Genomic DNA, 20,921 nt, shown 5'->3' on the forward strand with positions numbered 1-20,921 from the left:
AGGTCCATGATGAACACACACAGCTGACGGACAGAAATACTCCTGGGGCTCCAGCCATGTTCTCCTGACTGTGTGCTGTTTGACCACAGCTCTATTTTTAGCTCTGCTGTGGATGAGAAGGTGAGCTCTGGAGACCACAGTCCCTGCCTGAGCCCAAGCAGAGAGTAGTCTGTGTCGGCATGACCCTGGAAAATATGGATCCTGTAGAAGTGTTTGCAGCCGGAGAGAAAGGCCGTGGCCTCCGAGTCACCAAAGAGATGTCAGCCGGAGAAGTTGTGTTTGCTGAGGCCAGCTTCGCTGCGGTCGTGTTCGACAGGTGAGATCGGTGACTTACCTGCTCAGGAATGGCTTTCTCTGTGAGGGAAGTAACTAAGATCAATGTTGTGCATCTCAATGAAGTCTTAAACTTGCTTTGGGACACATAGATGGTGAATTTGTGGTATAAAATATGTCACTTAATTAGAGAGAGATGCTGTTGGATAACTTGCCATTTTTCCAAACACACTACCAGTCAAAGGTTTTTGAACAGTAAGATTTTTTTATGGGTTTTTTTTAAAGAAATCCCTTCTGCTCACCAAGCCTGCATTTATTTGATCCAAAGTGGCGAAAAAAACAGTCAAATTGTGAAATATTTTTACTATTTAAAACAGCTGTTTTCTATGTGAATATGTGTTAAAGTGTAATGTATTTCTGTGATCTGCAGCTGTATTTTCAGCATCATTACTCCAGTCTTCAGTGTCACATGATCTTCAGGAATCATAATAATATACTGATTTACTGATCAACAAACATTTCTGATTATTATCAATGTTGAACACAGCTAGAGTAGAATTTCTTTAGGTTTCTTTGATGAATACTATAATTTAATGATTAAAACAAAATTACGATTGAAAAAAACTAATAAAAAATAATATTAAACGAAAGACATTAATTTTCAGGAATGCAAACTACTGTCCTTTTCAAATTTCTCAGATTTGAATGCCATTTACGTTATTCGTCACAATGTATCCTTCATAATATAGCAGTTTTCAGCAGACATGAGATAAGAGTTCATGTATATCTCAGGCTTTCTTCCATTATTTCACGTGTCTAAGAAAATGTTTAAAAATCAATAAAAATCATTCTCAGAACATTGTAAATATGAAGACTTTTGCTTTCAAGTGCTGTGCATTGGAAAGGGATTTATAGGCTTAATAAAAATATAATTTGCTTATTAATTCACACATGCTTTATTTTAGGTGGTTAAAAGTAATAAGGCTTTTTTTATTTTTTTATTTGAACGAAGATTTAATTTATTTGATCAAAAATACAGTAAAAGCAATAATATTATGAAATATTACACTTAAAATAGTGGTTTTCTATTTGGGATATTTTCAAATGTAATTTATTTCTGTGATCAAAGCTGAATTTTCATCATCGTTACTCCAATCTTAATTATTATCAGTTAGTATTTGAGATCAGTTATTAATAATGGTTTTTATAATGGTTCTCAGTTAAAGAACAGCATTTATTTGAAATATAAGTACTTTGTAATAAGTGTAAATATCTTTACTGTCACTAAATCAATTTAATGCACCTTGTTCAAGAAAAATATATATTTATATTTGACTGAGTAATGTATGTATTTATGTATAAGACTGAGTAAACCACCCTGTTTTTGGTTGTTTTGCTCTTTGGGGAGTTTTGGTGCACCTTTGTACATTTTGGGTGATAATTTGAACATTTAAATAAGTACCGGTATGGACCCCTTAGGTACAAAGGTGCACCTTTTGAAAAGGTCCTGCCCCCGTGACAGCTTTTGTACCTTTTTTTCTGAGAGTGTGGCAACACCACATGAATGTATCTGCATGCACAAAATAATCATTTGGTCTTGTCACAAACACAACAGTGCTCGTGTTCGATTAATATTATGTTGAAGATCCAGGCAGATGAGTTTTCTATACATGCTCCTTCACCGATCTATATTTGGAATTGGTGTTGAAATGATGGAAAGTGTCTGTTAGATGGAGAACAGAGTTCAGTACATATTCTGCAGGTTACGCTCCAGCTATGTGAGAGCTCAGAACACTGAGCGTCTGATTCAGGATCAGCTGAGCTAACAAAAGGGGCTTTTACACAGTAAATATTCTATAGATTGAAGGGTTTCCTACATTATTCCTCTCCAGGAGTTGCTCATGAGAATGATTAAAGTCTGTCTTCTGTTGTTTTGGAGAGATTGATTGTGCACAGAGTCACCAGAATAACCGAAGGCTATATTTGGATGCACTACAATCATATAGTGTAAAGACATTCATAATTAATCAGTATAGTTAATTAATGCTGATCAGCTGCATTGCCATGTTTCTCCTCATTGGCTTAGCTTTTTATTTCTTAACATTGCTTTTGAAATGCAAAGCCTCTTAGTCTGTTAGATACACATTTAGGTTTTGTTTTAGTTTTTCCCAGGGGAATTTCAGATGGTGTTATGCTTAGATTCATATGTAGTTGTTGTGTACGTGTGGATGTTAAACGCTGTGAGAGCCTCCACTCTCATGTGACAAGATCACAGTTTCACCTCCATAAAAAGTCAAGAGCCACAGCAGAAAACAGCACAGAGTACTCAACGCTTTCAGCTTCTGTGAACACAACCACGCTTCCATGAGCCAATATACAGACCACAACAAACTTCAGCTTCTGCAAACATCTGCTTACTGTACGCTGACTTTATAAAGAGGTGCATTCGATGACATCAGTGCTCAGTAATGTCATCTGAAAATAGATCATTATGTAAATCACATGAAGCAATATTTCTAAGCGTGCAAGCTGACACCAGAAGACTGTGAGAACACCTTTATAATTAAAGCAAAGTTCAAATATCTTAACTGGTCTAATGGATATGAATTGCCACAGCTGGTTTGTTAACACATTTGTACATACAATTAAGCACATTAAATGTAACCCATTTTAAGAGAGATAAATCTATCACACACGAGTCAAGCATCCAGATGGTCTTTTATTTGTATTTATATAGGCTAAAGATCCTTGTGAGAGTTATCTGCCGGTCTGATTCACATGTGGATGAGCGGGGTGGGATCACAAAAACATACAGAGTTTTTCTGATTTAATGAATGTATATATTTTTTATTTTTGTATGTAAACCCAGAATACGTGCTGTTCCATCATTGCCATGGAAGTTTAGGTTAGTGACCTTTAATTTGAACATTATGTTGGCCAGGATTTATCCCTGGACCCTACATCAGACCAGGGGTATGGAGAATTTACTTCCAACACTTGTCTAAAGGTTTCTAGTAATCCTGACGATCTTGATTAACTGGTTCTGTATGGTTGATTAGGATTGAAGCTAAAAAGGTTTTAACTCGACAGCAAAGCCCCCTCTATATACTGTAAACAGGAGTTGATCTTTCCAAAGGAGGCTGTATTGCCCAACTTCAGTCTGAGACTACAGAGAACTGTGTCTTCTTCAGGACTGTGATGTCTACATTGTATATATGTGACCCTGGAGCACAAAACCAGTCTACAAGGGTCATTTGTTTGAAATCGAAATTTATACATCATGCAACAAAAATCGAAATATTGTGAAAATCACCTTTAAAGTTGTCCAAATGAAGTTCTTAGCCATGCATATTACTAATCAAAAATGAAGTTTTGATATATTTAGGGTTGGAAATTTACTAAATATATTCATGGAACATGATCTTTACTTAATATCCTAATGATTTTTGGCATAAAAGAAAATGTAATGTATTGTTGGCTATTGCTACAAATATACCTGTGCTACTTATGACTGCTTTTGTGCTGCAGGGTCACATATTTGCTCGGATGCATCTGGTGAGATCTTTGTCATTGTGAGTATATCCAGCAGAATGTGTTATTTCCACATAATGAGACTGTTTAATTTTTATATAGGCCACTGAGGTATGTCTTGGACTAGGCAAATTTAGGTCACCATTTCTAGATCCCTCCCCTGTCAAGGTGTGAAAGATCTCAGTCTGTCAAGCCCTCCTCTCACAAGCTCCAAACACACACTCTAAACAAAATCTGGAATTTTACCATATTTATTTTTTAAAGGTGTTTTACCAGTATTTTGAATTTTGCATTGCATTGTGTTTTAGTGTTTCCCTTTGTTACCCCATAATTATGTGCACCTGTGTCTTGTTTGTCACTTGGCTCCCGTGAGTAATTAAGCCCTTGCATTTCTATTGTTCATTTGTCAGGTCTTGTTCATTTGTGGCTGTTTCTCTGGTAGCTGAGCTCTTGTTTCTTCATTTTCTAGTTTCTTGAAAGACATAAACAAGAGCACAAAGACTGGAACACCAATTACATCTTAAAAGTCTATAGGCTTGTTTGATGGTGGTCAGTTAGTTTTTATGGTAAAAAATAATTGCATATGACCTTTAAAATAATAATTGTGGTGGATTTGGAAATTGAATGGAAACTGAACTCATATGTACATTATATCGTACCAAGTGAACACCTTGAAACATATAGGGTCCTATTTTAAGAACAGTATGTCAAGACTGTGTTATGTTTAAACATAACACCAGAGTGTCCAGAGCAGGGATGGGCAACTTCGGTCCTGGAGGGCCGATGTCCTGCAGAGTTTAGCTTCAACCCTAATCAAACACACCTGAAGCAGCTGATCAATGTCTTCAAGATCACTAGAAAGTTACAGGCAGGTGTGTTTGATTAGGGTTGGAGCTAAACTCTGCAGGACACCGGCCCTCCAGGACCGAAGTTGCCCATGTCTGGTCCAGAGTGTTTGGGAAGAGTGAAGGAGCTTTCCTGTAGCTCAAATAGTAGAGCATGGCGCTAGCAACGCCAAGGTCATAGGCTCAATTCCCAGGGAAAGCAAGAGCTGATAAAAATGTAAAAACAAACTGTAACTTGAATGCAATGTAAGTCGCTTTTGGATGCGTAAATGTAAAGGAGCAACACTCCTAAGTGCTGAAGGTGAGATCAGTTCATGCAAGGCCAGGGGTTGCGTCTGAGTCAAGACCTACAGAGGATCTGAATGATTCAGAGCGTGTAAATAAATACACTTTCCTTTGGGGTGAATGAAGCCTGGTTTCACATCACTGTTCAAAGTGCACTCTGACACGATAGCACAGAGTGGATCACAGACCAAAAAACGTATCTGCAGCAAATCAAATCACTTTTATTGTCACATCACCACAGCACATGTGCCTTGGTGAGTGAAATTCTTGAGAGCGTGCTCCAGACAGTGCAGAAACAATTTACATATAAACATTACCATACATACGTACAGACTTATACAGATGACGATGTGTAATATACACATACATATACTCAGTACACACAGTGTACTATTAGACAGACATACAGTTACCGATACACATTATACACCGTATGTACGCATTCTACGTTATGTACACATATATACACACAATAATATGCGAAGATGCAGCAGATTATACATAAGTTGGATACGTAAATGTCATGGATGTGCATTGGATGGTATCCAGTGCTAGCAAAAAGATTGTTGTGTTAGTGTAGTGTGTACTGGTAGTCCAGTTTGAACTGTGTGGAATTGAAGTGCAGTGCGTGGTATATTGTAAAGTGGGAGTGTGCTGTAGGGTGTATTAGTTTTTACTGTTCATTAGCCTGATAGCCTGAGGAAAAAAGCTATCCCTCAGTCGGCTAGTGCGGGATCGGATGCTGCGGAGACGTCTTCCTGAGGGCAGCAGAGAGAGCAGTCTGTGGGACGGGTGGCTGGAGTCATTGATGATCCTCCGGGCTTTCTTTATACACCGCCTGGTGTAGATGTCCTGGAGGGAGGGAAGCTCACCTCCAACAATGTGACGGGCAGTTCGCACGACCCTTTGCAGAGCTTTGCGGTTGCCAGCAGTGCTGTTTCCAAACCAGGCGGTGATGCAGCCGGTCAGGATGCTCTCCACAGTGCAGGTGTAGAATGATCTGAGGATGCTGGGGCTCATTCCAAACTTCCTCAGCCGTCTCAGGAAGAAGAGGCGTTGGTGTGTCTTCTTCAGCACTGCATCTGTGTGAGCGGACCATGTGAGATCCTCAGTGATGTGAACACAGAGGAATTTGAAGCTGTTTACTCGCTCCACAGGTGTCATGTCGATGGTGATGGGTGTGTGTTCTCTGCTCTGTCTCCTGAAATCCACCACCAGCTCCTTGGTCTTGTCGATGTTGAGTGAGAGGTGGTTCTCTTGACACCATTTAGTCAGGGTTCTCACCTCCTCTCTGTAGGCCGTCTCATTGTTGTCAGTGATCAGGCCTATCACCGTTGTGTCGTCAGCAAATTTGACGATGACGTTGGAGCTGTGTGTTGCTGTACAGTCGTGTGTGTACAGGGAGTACAGGAGTGGGCTGAGGACGCAGCCCTGAGGAGCACCAGTGGTGAGGGTCAGCGGGGATGAAGTGTTGTTGCCCATTCTGACCACCTGACATCTGCCTGTCAGGAAGTCCAGGATCCAGCTGCACAGAGATCCGTTTAGTCCCAGAGTCTGGAGCTTCTCAACAAGTGTGGCAGGCACTATGGTATTAAATGCTGAGCTGTAGTCCACAAACAGCATTCTCACATAGGTGGGAGAGAGCAGTGTGCAGGGTGAAGGCAATAGCATCGTCTGTGGAACGGTTTCTGCGATATGCAAATTGTAGCGGATCCAGTGAGACAGGCAGCACAGAGCAGATGTAGTCTCTGATGAGTTTCTCCAATCACTTGCTGAAGATGGGTGTCTGAGCAACGGGCCTCCAGTCATTCAAGCATGTGATTTTGTTTTTCTTTGGTATGGGCACAATGGTGGATTTTTTGAAGCATGAGGGAACCACAGACAGAGAGAGGGAAAGGTTTAAAATGTCTGTGAAAACCACGGCTAGTTGGAATGCGCATGCTCGGAGCACACGGCCTGGGATGCCATCAGGACCCACAGCCTTGCGGATATTCACCCGTCGGAAGAATCGGGTTACATCTGCGACGGAAATGGAAAGTGCACTCGTCTCTTCTGCTACAGCCGCGGGAGCTTCTCGTTTCAGGTTCTGCCTATAAGAACGGAAGAGTGATCCGATTTGCCGAAAGGTGGGCGGGGGAGCGATTTGTAGGCGTCCCGGAAAGGAGAGTAGCAGTGGTCAAGTACACGTTCACCACGTGTGTTGATGGTGATGTGTTGGAAGTATTTTGGAGCTATTGTTCTGAAGTTGGCTTTGTTAAAGTCCCCCGTAACAATAAACGCTGCATCTGGGTACGCGGTTTCCTGCTAACTTATATTCCCGTACAGTTCCTTGAGTGCCTGGTCTGTGTCGGCTTGAGGGGGAATGTAAACAGCTGTGATTATGATCGCTGTAAATTCCCTCGGTAGCCAGAATGGTCGACACAGAAGCATATGAAATTCCAGATCAGGGGAGCAGGAGGATTTAATAGAGTGTAGGTTCCTTTCACCACACCACCTCTGCTTTTCCCTGCGAGCTCTTTCATTCTGTCCGAGCGGTGCATGGAGTCCAAGTCAAGACAGAGTCCAAAAACTCCATAAAAGGCCCATAAAAATATAGTCTTGGACTCATACTTTAGACGGAGTCTGGTCTTGTCCAGTCTCAAGTACTACACTGGAAATCATGGGTCCTATAAATGCCATATCGATTCCCGGTAAAGCAACAGCAGTATAAATGAATCCATTTCATAAGTGTTAATGGACTGCATGCCTTGCATTTATATTCTTCATATACACATGGAACAAGCTGGTGCTCATCAGAACATTGGATTTTCCAACATATCAGAATCATTAATCATATATTAATCATCCACTGTGATTGCAGACTTGTCACTGAGTTTACATGTAAAAAATAGATGTCTTAAATTTATTTCTCATTTCTTGCAAAAATATTACATTTTGTTCCACTTCATTTACATGTAGGCCTACACTGCCACTCAAAAGTTTGGGATCAGTAAGATTTTTAAAGTTTTTTAAAAAGTCTCTTGTGCTCATCGAGGCTGCATTTTTTTTGATCAAAAATACAGAATAAACAGTAATATTGTGAAATATTACTGCAGTTGGTAATATTGGTTTCCTATTTTAATATACTTTAAAATATAATGTATTTCTGTGATCTGCAGCTGTATTTTCAGCATCATTACTGCAGTCTTCAGTGTCACATGATCTTCAGAAATCATAATAATATACTGATTTATTATGAGTGTTGAAACTGTTGTGCTGCTTCATATTTTTTTGGAACCTGTGATATATATATATATATATTTTATTATTCTTTAATGAATTACAAGTTAAAAAGAACAACATTTATTCAAAATAGAAATATTTTCTAACAATATAAGTCTTTACTATAATTTTTTATCCATTTAACACATCCTTGCAGAATAAAAGTATTAATTTCTTTAAAAATAAAGAAATAAAAAAGAATAAAGAAATAAAAAATTACTGTCCCCAAACTTTTGAATAGTAGTGTATTCTGTAAAAATTATTATTTTTTTTTTTTACTTTTATTCATCAAAGAATCCTGAAAAAAGTATCACGTCCCCAAAAAAATATTAAGCAGCACAACAGTTTCCAACAGAAAGAGTGATTTCTGAAGATCATGTGACACTGAAGACTGGAGTAATGATGCTGAAAATACAGCTGCAGATCACAGAAATAAATTACAGTTCAAGTCAAGTCAAGTCAGTCAAGTCAGCTTTATTGTCAATTCTTCCACATGTACAGCACATACATACAGAGAATTGAAACTGCGTTACCCTCAGACCCTTGGTGTAAACAGTTAACATTAAACACGTTCAAATACAGATAATACAGTTTAAACATATGTACATACAACTCTATAGCTATACAAGTAAGGACATTGTAGAAAAAAAAATAAAGAAATAGATAAAGTGGCATAAGGCGCATGGCAGAGAGTGCAAACCAGTTAAATAAAAACAAATCTGTGCAGATATGGGTGGAGTGCAAAAAGAGCTTGTCAGTCTGTTAAATTGACAGGAGAACAGTCTTTTTATCAGACTATCCGAGGAGGTAGTTTGCAGTCAATGCTGGATGAGGTAGTGATCAGTCCAATGCTGCACATGACAGGTGCTGGTCACAGTTTGTAAGTAGGTGGCTGGTCCTGGGGGTGTGGGGAGCCGTGGGGGGGGGGGGGGGGGGGGGTCTCATAGTATCAGTGTTCAGTGTTGTATGGGGTAAAAAGAGGGGAGGGGGGGCAGGGACGGGAGGGAGTTCAGCTTCCTGACAGCCTGATGTATGAAGCTGTCCTTCAGTCTGCTGGTCCTCGCCTGGAGACTCCGCAGTCTCCTCCCTGATGGCAGCAGACTGAAGAAGCTGTGTGTCGGGTGGGTGGGATCACCTGCAATGCGGAGGGCTTTGCGGGTGAGACGGGTGCTGTAGATGTCCTGGAGGGAGGGGAGAGAGACACCAACGATCTTCTCAGCTGCTCTCACTATGCGTTGAAGTGACTTGCGGCAGGATGCGTTGCAAGCGCCATACCACACAGTGATGCAGCTGGTTAGGATGCTCTCGATGGTGCCTCTGTAGAAGGTGCACATGATGGGGGTCGGGGCTCTGGCTCTTCTCAGTTTGCGGAGGAAGTAGAGACGCTGCTGTGCTTTCTTGACCAGTGCTACAGTGTTGTTAGTCCAGGAGAGGTCCTCTGTGATGTGCACACCCAGGAACTTGGTGCTGCTCACTCTCTCCACAGTCCCACCGTTGATGGTCAGAGGGGCATGCTGAGTGTGTACTCTCCTGAAGTCAACAACAATCTCCTTCGTCTTCTTCACGTTCAGAGAGAGATTGTTGTCACTGCACCACCCGGCCAGGCGGCTCACCTCGCTCCTGTAGTTTGTCTCATCTCTGTTGCTAATGAGACACACCACAGTCGTGTCATCCGCAAACTTAATGATCAGGTTAGAGTTGTGTGACGGTGTGCAGTCGTGGGTCAGCAGAGTGAAGAGGAGGGGGCTCAGCACACATCCTTGGGGGGCCCCAGTGTTCAGTGTGATGGTGCTGGATGTGTTACTGCCGAGCCGTACTGCCTGAGGTCTCCCGGTCAGGAAGTCCAACAGCCAGTTGCACAGAGAGGTATTGAGCCCCAGCTGGGCCAGTTTGTGAGTGAGCTGTTGAGGGATGATTGTGTTGAATGCTGAACTGAAGTCTATGAACAGCATCCTGACATATGAGTCTTTTTTGTCCAGATGTGTGAGGGCTGGGTGGAGGGCAGTGACGATGGCATCATCGGTCGAGCGGTTGGACCTATATGCAAACTGGAAGGGGTCCAGTGAGGGGGGGAGGACAGACTTGATGTGGTGCATGACTAGCCGTTCGAAGCACTTCATGAGAATAGGAGTGAGTGCTATTGGACGGTAGTCATTGAAGCAGGATGGAGATGACTTCTTCGGGACTGGAATGATGGTGGTAGCTTTGAAGCATGTGGGGACAACGGCCTGATTTAGCGAGATGTTGAAGATGTCTGTGAAGACATCGGTGAGTTCCACTGCACAGTCTCTCAGTACACGCCCAGGAATGTTGTCAGGACCCGGAGCTTTGCGTGCATTGATCCTGCTGAGGGATCTCCTCACACTGTCCGGGGACAGCGTCATCACCTGGTCGCCGGGAGGAGGTGGAGTCTTCTGTGGAGTGGTGCTGTTTTGTGCCTCAAAGCGAGCAAAGAAGGCATTCAGCTCGTTCAGCAGGGGGATGGTGCTGTCACAGGTCTGTGGTGGGGGCTTGTAGTCCGTTCAAATATATTACAGTTTATTACAGTTACACAATATATTACACAAATATATTACAGTTTCAAATATATTACAGTTATAGTTCAAACTATATTACAGTTTTTTTCAGTTGCTAACAAGCATTGTTCAATACTGAAGCCACATTTTCAAAACTGTTCACACATTCAGCGATACAGAAGTCTATGTGGACCAAACTGTGAATAATTTTTCATTGCTTCCAGACAAAATGCATGCAATGACCACATTTTTCAAAATCCACAAACACTTTTGTCATAAAACAAGTGTGTGTGTGTGTGTGTCTGTGTCTGTCTGTGTCTGTCTGTCTGTCTGTGTGTGTGTGTGTGTGTGTGTGTGTGAGTGTGTGTCTGTCTGTCTGTCTGTCTGTCTGTCTGTCTGTCTGTGTGTGTGTGTGTGTGTGTGTGTGTGTGTGTGTGTGTGTGTGTGTGTGTGTGTGAGTGTGTGTCTGTCTGTCTGTCTGTCTGTCTGTCTATGTGTGTGTGTGTGTGTGTGTGTGTGTGTGTCTGTGTGTGTGTGTGTGTGTGTGTGTGTGTGTGTTGTCTGTCAGTCTCTCTCTGCAGGTGTGTCACAGCTGTTTCCGCCGGCAGGTGACCCCTCACCGCTGCGCTCAGTGCCAGTTTGCGCACTACTGTGACCGCACGTGTCAGCGCGCCGCGTGGAACGAGCACAAGCAGGAGTGTTCTGCCATTAAAAACATAGGAAAAGCTCCCAATGAGAACGTGCGGTGAGTCACGTGATCTCAGACTGACCTTTAAAATGTAACAAATGTAACATGTTGTTAAGTAATGTGATGATGCTGAAACAATGTAGCGCTTTAGTGCTTGTGTTCAATTGTCATATCTCAGCCTGTGAGGTCGCAGATATGCTTAATTACTTAGTTTCATTGCTGGAAAATGAACCAGCTCCAGTCCAGTGTAAGGCTAAAATCAGCCTAATTTGTATTTAACATGACAACAATTTAATAGAAACTTTGTAAGTAACTAATTATATTGCTTACATTTCCTCAGTTATTCAAACAGCAGCTACAGAAAACAAGCAAAGATCATTAATTACCAAAGAACATCATCACTGGCTTCAGTCTAGCGTGAGTTTATGCTCCGTTATAATCAGTGAAGCTATCTACACTGTATGATGAATACATCTCTTATACTTACATCTTCACTTCATTGTTTATGATGAGAGAATTCGTGAAAGAGCTGAATTCAGTGCATTGAACAACAAAACTCCGGTGCTTCAGCGATGGCTCATCTGAACGCCTCTGATTGGCTGATGCGTTTATAAACTCAACAAAACCGTCTGTGATTGGTTATAAAGCGCAATACTGTAAAACACGGAAAAAGAAATGTGATGGAACAAATAAGCCCTAATATTAATTAGATATATTACTAGTCAGATAATAATAATAATCATCTTTCTATCATCAAAGGCATCAGCCACAGGCGATATCTCACCCTGCTGAAAAAAAACTATAGACACCATCACCAAATTTGTAATGTTTAAGTGTTTATAATGTGACTTGTATTGGCTTTAATGGGAACTGTAATGGACCCAGTGGGTCTCTACTGGTAATTGGTCACCTTCTATTGGGTGGCTTGTTAAAACCAATAAATCCTAATGGAATATAAAAAGTATATAAATATATAAAAAATTAATAGTTTTAATGGTTAAAAGTTGTAATGTCTGTAATGGTATTTGTAGTGGAAACCATTAGAATTTGTGATGGTTCAATAGTTTTTTTCTGCAGGGTATCGTCGATACACAATACTATTGTCTATCGGCACACTATATTAGAGTTTGTAGTGATAAATAGTGTTGGTACTTGTGGCTTCAACCCCATCTTATCCAAAGAAAACAAATCCTGAAGTGTTCAATGTGGTGGCGTTGCAGTCTGGTCGCTCGGATCCTGTGGCGTATTCAGAAGGACACAGGCCTGGTCTCCGACACTCAGCTCACCTCCCTCGACCTCCTGGAGGATCATCTGTCCAAAATATCCCCCGAAGACCTGGAAGAGCTCAAAGTGGATGTGCAACACTTCTACAATTACTGGCCTAAAAAGAGCAAACCCGTCGGAGAGGACTACGTGGCGCATCTCTTTGGTGTGGTAGGCTCTGATTCGTCTGTACACACGGCACGCTTTAGGGGTGTGCGATATAAGTGACCCTGGATGTACACATGATCTTTACTTAATATCCTAATGATTTTTGGGGTAAAAGAAAAATGTATAATTTTTATTCAAAATATCAAAATCTTTACACGTGTATCAGCATAAAACATTGCCTAATTGTCGTTATCGATAAAACCCCAGAAAATATGGAGATATAATTTTTAGTGAGTATGGCACACGTCTATCCCTGGCCTGCTCTGCTGAGCTCAGATGAGAAAGATGTTTCTCTCGTTCTCAGATTAACTGTAATGGCTTCACGCTGAGCGATCAGAGGGGTCTGCAGGCTGTGGGCGTGGGTCTCTTTCCTAACCTGTGTCTGGTCAATCACGACTGCTGGCCCAACTGCACCGTCATCCTCAATCCTGGCAAGTGAGTGGATCTCTCAGAAATCAGGCAGAAGCTGGAGTAAGTGTGAATCCAGACCAACTGTCCGGTGTGTGTTTCTCTCTTGCAGTCAGACAGCTCTGGACGCTTCATTGCATTCAAAGAGAAGGTGGGTCGGTGTGACACTAACATCTGCCCTTTGACCCCTGACTTACTGACAGCATCACATCCATGTCATGACCTTAACAGTGCAGCTACACATGAAAACGATGTCCTTATTTACACACACCGTTTCAAACCTGGATGACTTTCTTTCTCTTTTCCATGTGATTACAGCGAAGGGGGACTCAAACTTTAATGCTTCAAAAAAGACAGAAAAGCACCATCAATTTTATGACTTTTTTGTTGTAATTTTGGGAGCTTGACAGTCCTCACTTAATTTCATGATATCAAAAAGAGAGGGCAGGATTCAAAGAGCTAAGATTTTGTGTTATTTATATATATTTTGAATTAGATTTTTTGTTTTCTGTTTTCACTTAACTTTAATTCTAGTTGTAGTAATTTGTTGTGCATTTGTCATGTTTTTTTTTAACATGTCTACATAGTTTCTACTGATATATATATATATAAATATATATATATATATATATATATATATATACAAGCATATATATGAATATAAGTATAAATAAATAAGTATATGAGAAGAGTTAATTTGCAAAAACAGGTAATTTTCAGAAATCATGTTTTTTCATTGTGCATTCCAGTTAATCTCAATCAAACTGCAGTTGGGTTATTTTGATTAGGTTCAAAAATAACAAAAAAATACAGATAACTAACACAATAAAACACAATAAAAACATGATAACATAATAAAAAAACGTATATTGAAAATTAAGAAGAGTTATCTGTTTATGTAAATAAACTTGACTTTCATATATATACTTATTTATTTTATTTATCCATTTATATTGTTTCAAGTAACAAAATGATTTTTTTATAGTTTTAGTTTTAGTTAATGATAATAACCCTGGTTCACCTGCAGGGAATAAAGTCATACAAGTTTGGAACGACATGAGGGGAACTATCTGCTAACACTTTTTTCCTTTTCTTATCTAGATGTATTGAAATGTACTACAGGATGTAAAGTGACCGTTAATTATATAAAGAAGCTATATAAATAAAACAGCTTCTTCTACAAAATATATAAATGCACTATTTGTTTTTTGGTCATCATAATGTATTATCTAATGCTTATCTGTACAACTTGAAATGTTAAAAATATATTAGTTTATGATATAAATGAACATAAACCTAGATGAATAAATAATGTAAAAGTCCATTGCAGTTTAATGCAATAATCAGCGTTTATGAACTGAACTGTATTGGAAAGTGCTGAAAACACAGAGAAAATATGAATAAGATCTACTCATGATTAGTGAATATTACATAAAACAGTTCTAGTCGTTCTTATCAAACCTAGTCTCAAGCGGAAGCTCCGGTCTAGTCATCATTCATTCCTGTCTGTCACATGTTCAGAGCAGATTCACTCTAGGGTTCATATTTTTTGACATATTTTTGATTTGATTTGTCACGGAGTTCCATGTGAGCAGCAACAATAGCTTTTTAGGGTTATTAGTGTTTTACTAACACAAGCAGTGCATCGTAGATGTGTTTTTGTGTTCTCTCTGTGACTCTGGGAACGATGCAGGATCGAGCTGAGGGCTCTGGGGAAGATCTCTGAAGGAGAAGAGCTGACCATCAGCTACGTGGACTTCCTCAACGTCTCCAAAGACCGCCAGCAGCTGCTCAAGAAGCAGTATTACTTCGACTGCAAGTGTGAGCACTGCTCCAGCGGCATCAAAGATGATCTGATGACGGCCGTCAGAGACAGCGATGGACACAAGGTTCACATCAGATCTGTGCTACAGGGAAATATAGAGACAGTCTGAGACCGCTTGGATTCTCTAAAGCGGTTTGCACAGGGTGTTTGGTGTTTGTTTGGAGATGAAAGAGCACGTCTGTGTGGCAGGGAATGATCATACAGTCCTGCTAGAGTGTTTGAGAGACTTTAGAGGCCTGATCTGCTCAGATCCTCAGGTTACTTTGGAAATATAATAGCTTACAGATTACAAATTACTCTACTTAAAATGCAATAAGTAGTGTAACTATTTCAATTACTTCATTAAATTAAACTGATTGCATTTGATTACTTTTCTAAAATTCTAATGATTGAATTCTAAACTTTGAATGATGTTTTTAATTGTTAATCATTTTGAAATATTTAAAGCAGGCAGGGTTAATCTTACTGAATCATAACTGTCAGATATTCAAAATCCTTCTTCACTTAAATTAAGATGATAATAATTTAATTTTAAAGCACAGCCACCACAAAATCAGACTTCAGCACCTCATTTCTGAGATAAATCAAAGTTGGATAGATACAGATTTAAAATCATAACAAGAAACTGTTTAATTGCTATGATACTGTTTTTGAAATCAGATCTTTGCACAGCTATGAAACACTGATATCTAACAATGCCTTGGAAAAAAACAGTTTATCCTAAAAAATAAAGCATATACATAAACCAAATACAAAATACAATAATATATATATATTGTATATATATTGAATAAGCATGTGTCCTAAAAACATTGGTGTCTCATAGTGTAAAGCAGTCCATGCAATTTTGGAAAGAAGTCAATCAAATCTGTATGTGTGTGAAAATATTCAGATGTAACCTCCTTTGTAATTGTTAATATTTTCATAAGTAGCTGTAATTTGTGATCCTGGACCACAAAACCAGACATAAGGGTCAATTTTAAAAAAAATTGAGATTTATGCATCATCTGAGAGCTGATATGCATAAATCTCATATGCAATGCATATTACTAATCAAAAATGAACAATTTACTAAATATCTTCATGGAACATGATCTTAATATCCTAATGATTTTTGTCATAAAAGAGAAATGTATAATTGTGATCCATACAATGTATTGTTGGCTATTGCTACAGATATACCTGTGTTACTCATGACTGCTTCTGTGCTCCAGGGACACATTTAATGACACATTTTTCTCAGTTACTGTAACAGATTACAGTTACACTTATTTTGTAATTAAATTATGTAATTCCGTTTCCTGTAACTAGTTAGTCCCCAACACTGGTAGTGACAGTAAGGTTTGTCTGTATTAATTTATTAGTATTGTGTTTGTATTTACACTGAAGTGTGTCTGTCTGCAGCCGTCTGCTGATGCGGTGAAGGCCGTGACAGATTTCAGTCGTCAGGCTCTGGTGAAGATCGAAGAGGCTCGTACTGAAGGAAACTTCCAGGAGGTGAGTCTAACAACACCATCCTGATTTCACACAGATCTAAGAGCTGAAACGCTGGTGTTTTATTGCTTACTAGAAATTAAAGAGGATCTAAACAGCTTTTCCATTCGTCAGCGATGAGCTTTACACTGTCTTCACCAAAGCTGAAGTGAGATGAAAAGTATTATACTTTGGGCCAAATAAAAAAGAAAAGAAAATGTGAAGCCAAATTAAGCATTTTATCCCTCAAATTATATTTATGATTTGGATTCAAATTTTATATTAATAAAAAAATAGATTTTATATTTTTTTATATATATTTTTTTTAGATCTATAAAGACTTTTTTTTATAGATTTTTATTTAAAACAATTTTCTTTATACATAAGCCTAAATGTTACTTGATTTAACATTTTTTGGCTTTTTACAATTTAATTTCACCATAAACAATCAGCTATAATATAATTTTCACATAAAACAAATTTAAAAAAAATTTTTATTTAGTGTTTAATTTAGCTTACTATAAATTTACAGTAACTTTGAAGGACCTTGATGTTGTTTATTGGGATTTCTTTGTAAGGAAACATAATATATTGTGTTATGTACTAACAAAAAGTAAATAAAAATACACACATGCAGCAAATGAATAAAACTTTTTCTTTTTTAACAAAAAATAATTTGTGCGGTCAGGAAATCCGTTTGTGTTCTGCACATCAACACACAAGCAAACGTAGGCTACTGTTTCAATTTTTTGTCTTTTTTTCTATGCAGAGTGTTGTTTGTTTTTAGACAATATCACTTAATTTCCAGCGATATCGTCGACTTGATTGCACAGATTCTATTTACAGTTTTTTACAATTGCTATGACAGATTTTTCAATACTTTTAACAATTTTCCAAAACTCTTAACGCACCAGCTCACCTAAAACACACAATTGGCAAAACAGTTCATTTCATGCTCAAAATCACACATTGTAAACTAAACCCCAAAACTTATTTTCAAAATACAATAATACACTAACACAATACACTATGTCTAACAAAACACTGCAAACATGTTTCAAAATCAAATAATTATTCAAAACACTAACACATGTTCTCTTCCAACAGGAACATTTAGTCAATCATAACACAATGACAAAAAAACACTATCATCAGCTGAAATTACAGAAACTGCATTATTTTATGTGTCAGGTCTGCCCTTATACAGTAGACAGTATATTGTATTGATCATAGATTGTGTTTTGCACTGTAGTTTCTTTTGAAGCCTGTCTAAATTTTTGTTTTGTTGGGTTTAGTAAATGCATGCATTTTGTTTCTTTCGCTGCAGAAATTCAATACAAAAAATGAATGACCATCTCAGAGTAGCTTTATAGAATGTACAGTTTATGAAAAAAAGACAGAGACAGAATTGCTGCAGTAAAGACTTTATTTGCAAAATGACATTACTGCAGATATACAAACAGAAAAAGCACCGGAATAAAAATAAAAAAAAACAAAGTAATCTTCTAATCTGCCCGGTCTTCTGCATTTGGCCACATGTTCTCATCCACATCACACCTGATATCTTCTCTGGCAAGGCATCGTGGGAAGAATCTTTTTGCATGCCTTATCCACCCCTGGCAGTGTTCAGCTGTGATGTCTTGGCATGCAGCATCCATTGCATCCAGGAGGGACATTTGGTCATGTGGACGATGGTCAAAAACCTTCCATCTCCAGGCTGAGAAAAACTCCTCAATGGGGTTGAGGAAAGGGGAGTAAGGGGCAAGGAAATGAGACATCATCCTTGGATGGGCGTCAAACCAGGCTGTGACTGCACCGGAATGGTGGAATGCCACATTGTCCCATGTGATCACATATATTGGCAAGTGGTCCCCCACCTGTCCCCTTTCTACCTCTGGCACCGGTCTTTCGTGCAGGTCTTCTAAAAACAGGAGAAGGCGGTCGGTGTTGTAGGGGCCAATCTCACATTTTCTCAATATTTATCTTTCTTTCTTTCTTTCTTTCTTTCTTTCTTTCTTTCTTTCTTTCTTTCTTTCTTTCTTTCTTTCTTTCTTTGTGTTGCTCTATATTGTTCCTTTTCCACACAAGATCAGCCCAAAGAGTCCTCTTTTAGAACATATGATCATGTGATTGAAAGAACCTCAACAGTGTGCTTCCTAGATGGGAATCAGCTGTGATTTATATATTTGCATAACTTCAATAAGCTGTTTCTCATTATCTGCCATAGCGATTGTAAAAAACTGTAAACTGAACTGAGCTGGATGATAACATCACTGGATCAACGATGAACTGACTTTAGCTGAAAATCTGTCTCTCTTGTCCTTTTGCATTATTACACACTATTTTCCTATTTAATACTGTAAAGCTGCTTTGACACAATCTGTACTGTTAAAAGCGCTAGATAAATAAAAAGGGTTAGACCATGACTAAACCATGACTAAAGTTAAACTATTCACTTCAAGAAAACAGAATGACCTGGTCGTGCCACGGCTCGGTTGAGATCAGAATCAGAAAGAGTTTTATTTCCAAGTGTGCTTCAAGGAATTTGTTTTAGTGACAGAAGCTTCAGTGCACAGACAGGATGACAAGTGACAAGACACAGATAACAAATAAACAAGTGATGAAAAATAAATGTGTGAAAACAATAAACAGTATATTGCTGTGATTAACAGCTGGTTTGGTGCTGTAGGTGGTGAAGCTCTGCCGCGGGTGTTTGGAGAAGCAGGATCCCGTGTTTGGAGACACAAACCTGCATCTGCTGCACATCCTCAGCATCGGCAGCGAGGTTCTGTCCTTCATGCATCAGTTCAGCGAAGCCGCGGGTTATGCACAGCGAGTGCTGGATGGATACACGTGAGTCAGTCCCTGATCTGCTGGGAACAGGGCTGGATTTATGCAGAAGCATCCTATATGATCACTCATCCAGGGGCCCAAATGCAAAGAGAAGAGATCGATGCACTGAGAAAAGATCCAGGCAGACAAAGACTTTCCGTGAAATTAGATTTTATTCAAATCAATTATCATAAGTATAAGTGATAATGATTACAGATGATTAAATGTAAAATATGAAAATTAAAAGAAAAGATTAAAAATGAATACAAAATGCAAACTCAATATTCTGCAAAAATTCTAAGAGGATAGACTAAAATATGACAACAAAACCAGTCATAAGGGTCAATTTAAAAAAATTGAGAATCATGCATAATCGTAAAGCTGAATAAATAATCTTTCCATTGATGTATGGTTTGTTATGATAGGACAATATTTGGCTGAGATACAACTATTAGAAAATCTGGAATCTGAGGGAGCAAAAAAATCTAAATATTGAGAAAATCTCCTTTAAAGTTGTTCAAATGAAGTATACATATTGCTAATAAAAAATGAATTAGACTGCATTAATAACTCCCTTCTTTAGAACAGAGAAAGGCACTTTCTATACTGTGGCAACAAAGATGGAAACATAATTCATGTATTTAAAAATTGTGTTTCCATCTCTGTTGCAATAGTCAATAGGGAAGTCGTGGCCTAATGGTTAGAGAGTCGGACTCGTAATCGAAAGGTTGCGAGTTCGAGCCCCCGGCCGGCAGGAATTGTAGGTGGGGGGGGGAATGTCCAGCGCTCTCTCCACCCTCAATACCACGACTGAGGTGCCCTTGAGCAAGACACCGAACCCCCAACTGCTCCCCGGGCGCCGCAGCATGGCTGCCCACTGCTCCGGGTGTGTGTTCACGGTGTGTGTGTGTGTGTGTGTGCATTTGTTCACTACTCACTGCTGTGTGTGTGCACTTGGATGGGTTAAACGCAGAGCACCAATTTCGAGTATGGGTCACCATACTTGACAATACGTCACGACTTTACTTTTTACTTTTTACTTTTTTGTACAAGTTACTGGTGTTTGGTGATGAGTTTTTGGCTCTTAAAGTCACAGCAGATGTTTCTGCAGACCAGTCAAGTTCTTCCACACTGACTCAGTCAATCATGTCTTTCTGAACCGTGTCTTATACACAGAGACACTGTCATGTTAGAATAGAAAAGGGTCCTGTCCAAACTGTTGCTATAAAATTAGAAGCACACAATTCCCTAGAACATCATTATATGCTTAAACATTAAGATTTGTACTCATGGAAATTACTAAAGTAGTCAAACCTGTTCATTAGAAGGGGGTGCCAATACTTTTGGCAATATAGTGTATGTCACGATAAGAGGAAAATCCCTGATTGTAAAGCACCTTAATTCCAGAGATTGTGAAACCAGTGTCTGACTCTGTTCCCTCTCAGGAAGCTCTATCAGCCCAATAACGCTCAGCTGGGTATGGCCATCATGAGAGCGGGCGTCACACACTGGCACGCCGGCAGGATCGAGACCGCTCACTCGCTGGTCTGCCG

General features: G+C 39.3%; 1 protein-coding gene across 1 annotated transcript in view; it reads left to right on the plus strand.

Moving 5' to 3' along the window:
• LOC306870156 (histone-lysine N-methyltransferase SMYD1-like) overlaps positions 1–20,921 on the plus strand; it is a 22,704-nt gene continuing 1,783 nt past the window's right edge. The window contains exons 1-9 of the mRNA XM_079417264.1: positions 1–316; positions 11,280–11,456; positions 12,620–12,833; positions 13,135–13,265; positions 13,351–13,389; positions 14,932–15,127; positions 16,468–16,560; positions 19,226–19,389; positions 20,814–20,921. The exon at positions 20,814–20,921 is cut by the window's right edge and continues 61 nt beyond it. Coding sequence (XP_079273390.1) covers positions 180–316; positions 11,280–11,456; positions 12,620–12,833; positions 13,135–13,265; positions 13,351–13,389; positions 14,932–15,127; positions 16,468–16,560; positions 19,226–19,389; positions 20,814–20,921 — 1,259 coding nt within the window. The 5' untranslated portion in view covers positions 1–179. The remainder of the gene's footprint in view (positions 317–11,279; positions 11,457–12,619; positions 12,834–13,134; positions 13,266–13,350; positions 13,390–14,931; positions 15,128–16,467; positions 16,561–19,225; positions 19,390–20,813) is intronic.

The sequence above is a fragment of the Barbus barbus genome, assembly GCF_936440315.1.
Source record: "Barbus barbus genome assembly, chromosome: 5".
NCBI lineage: Eukaryota > Metazoa > Chordata > Actinopteri > Cypriniformes > Cyprinidae > Barbus > Barbus barbus.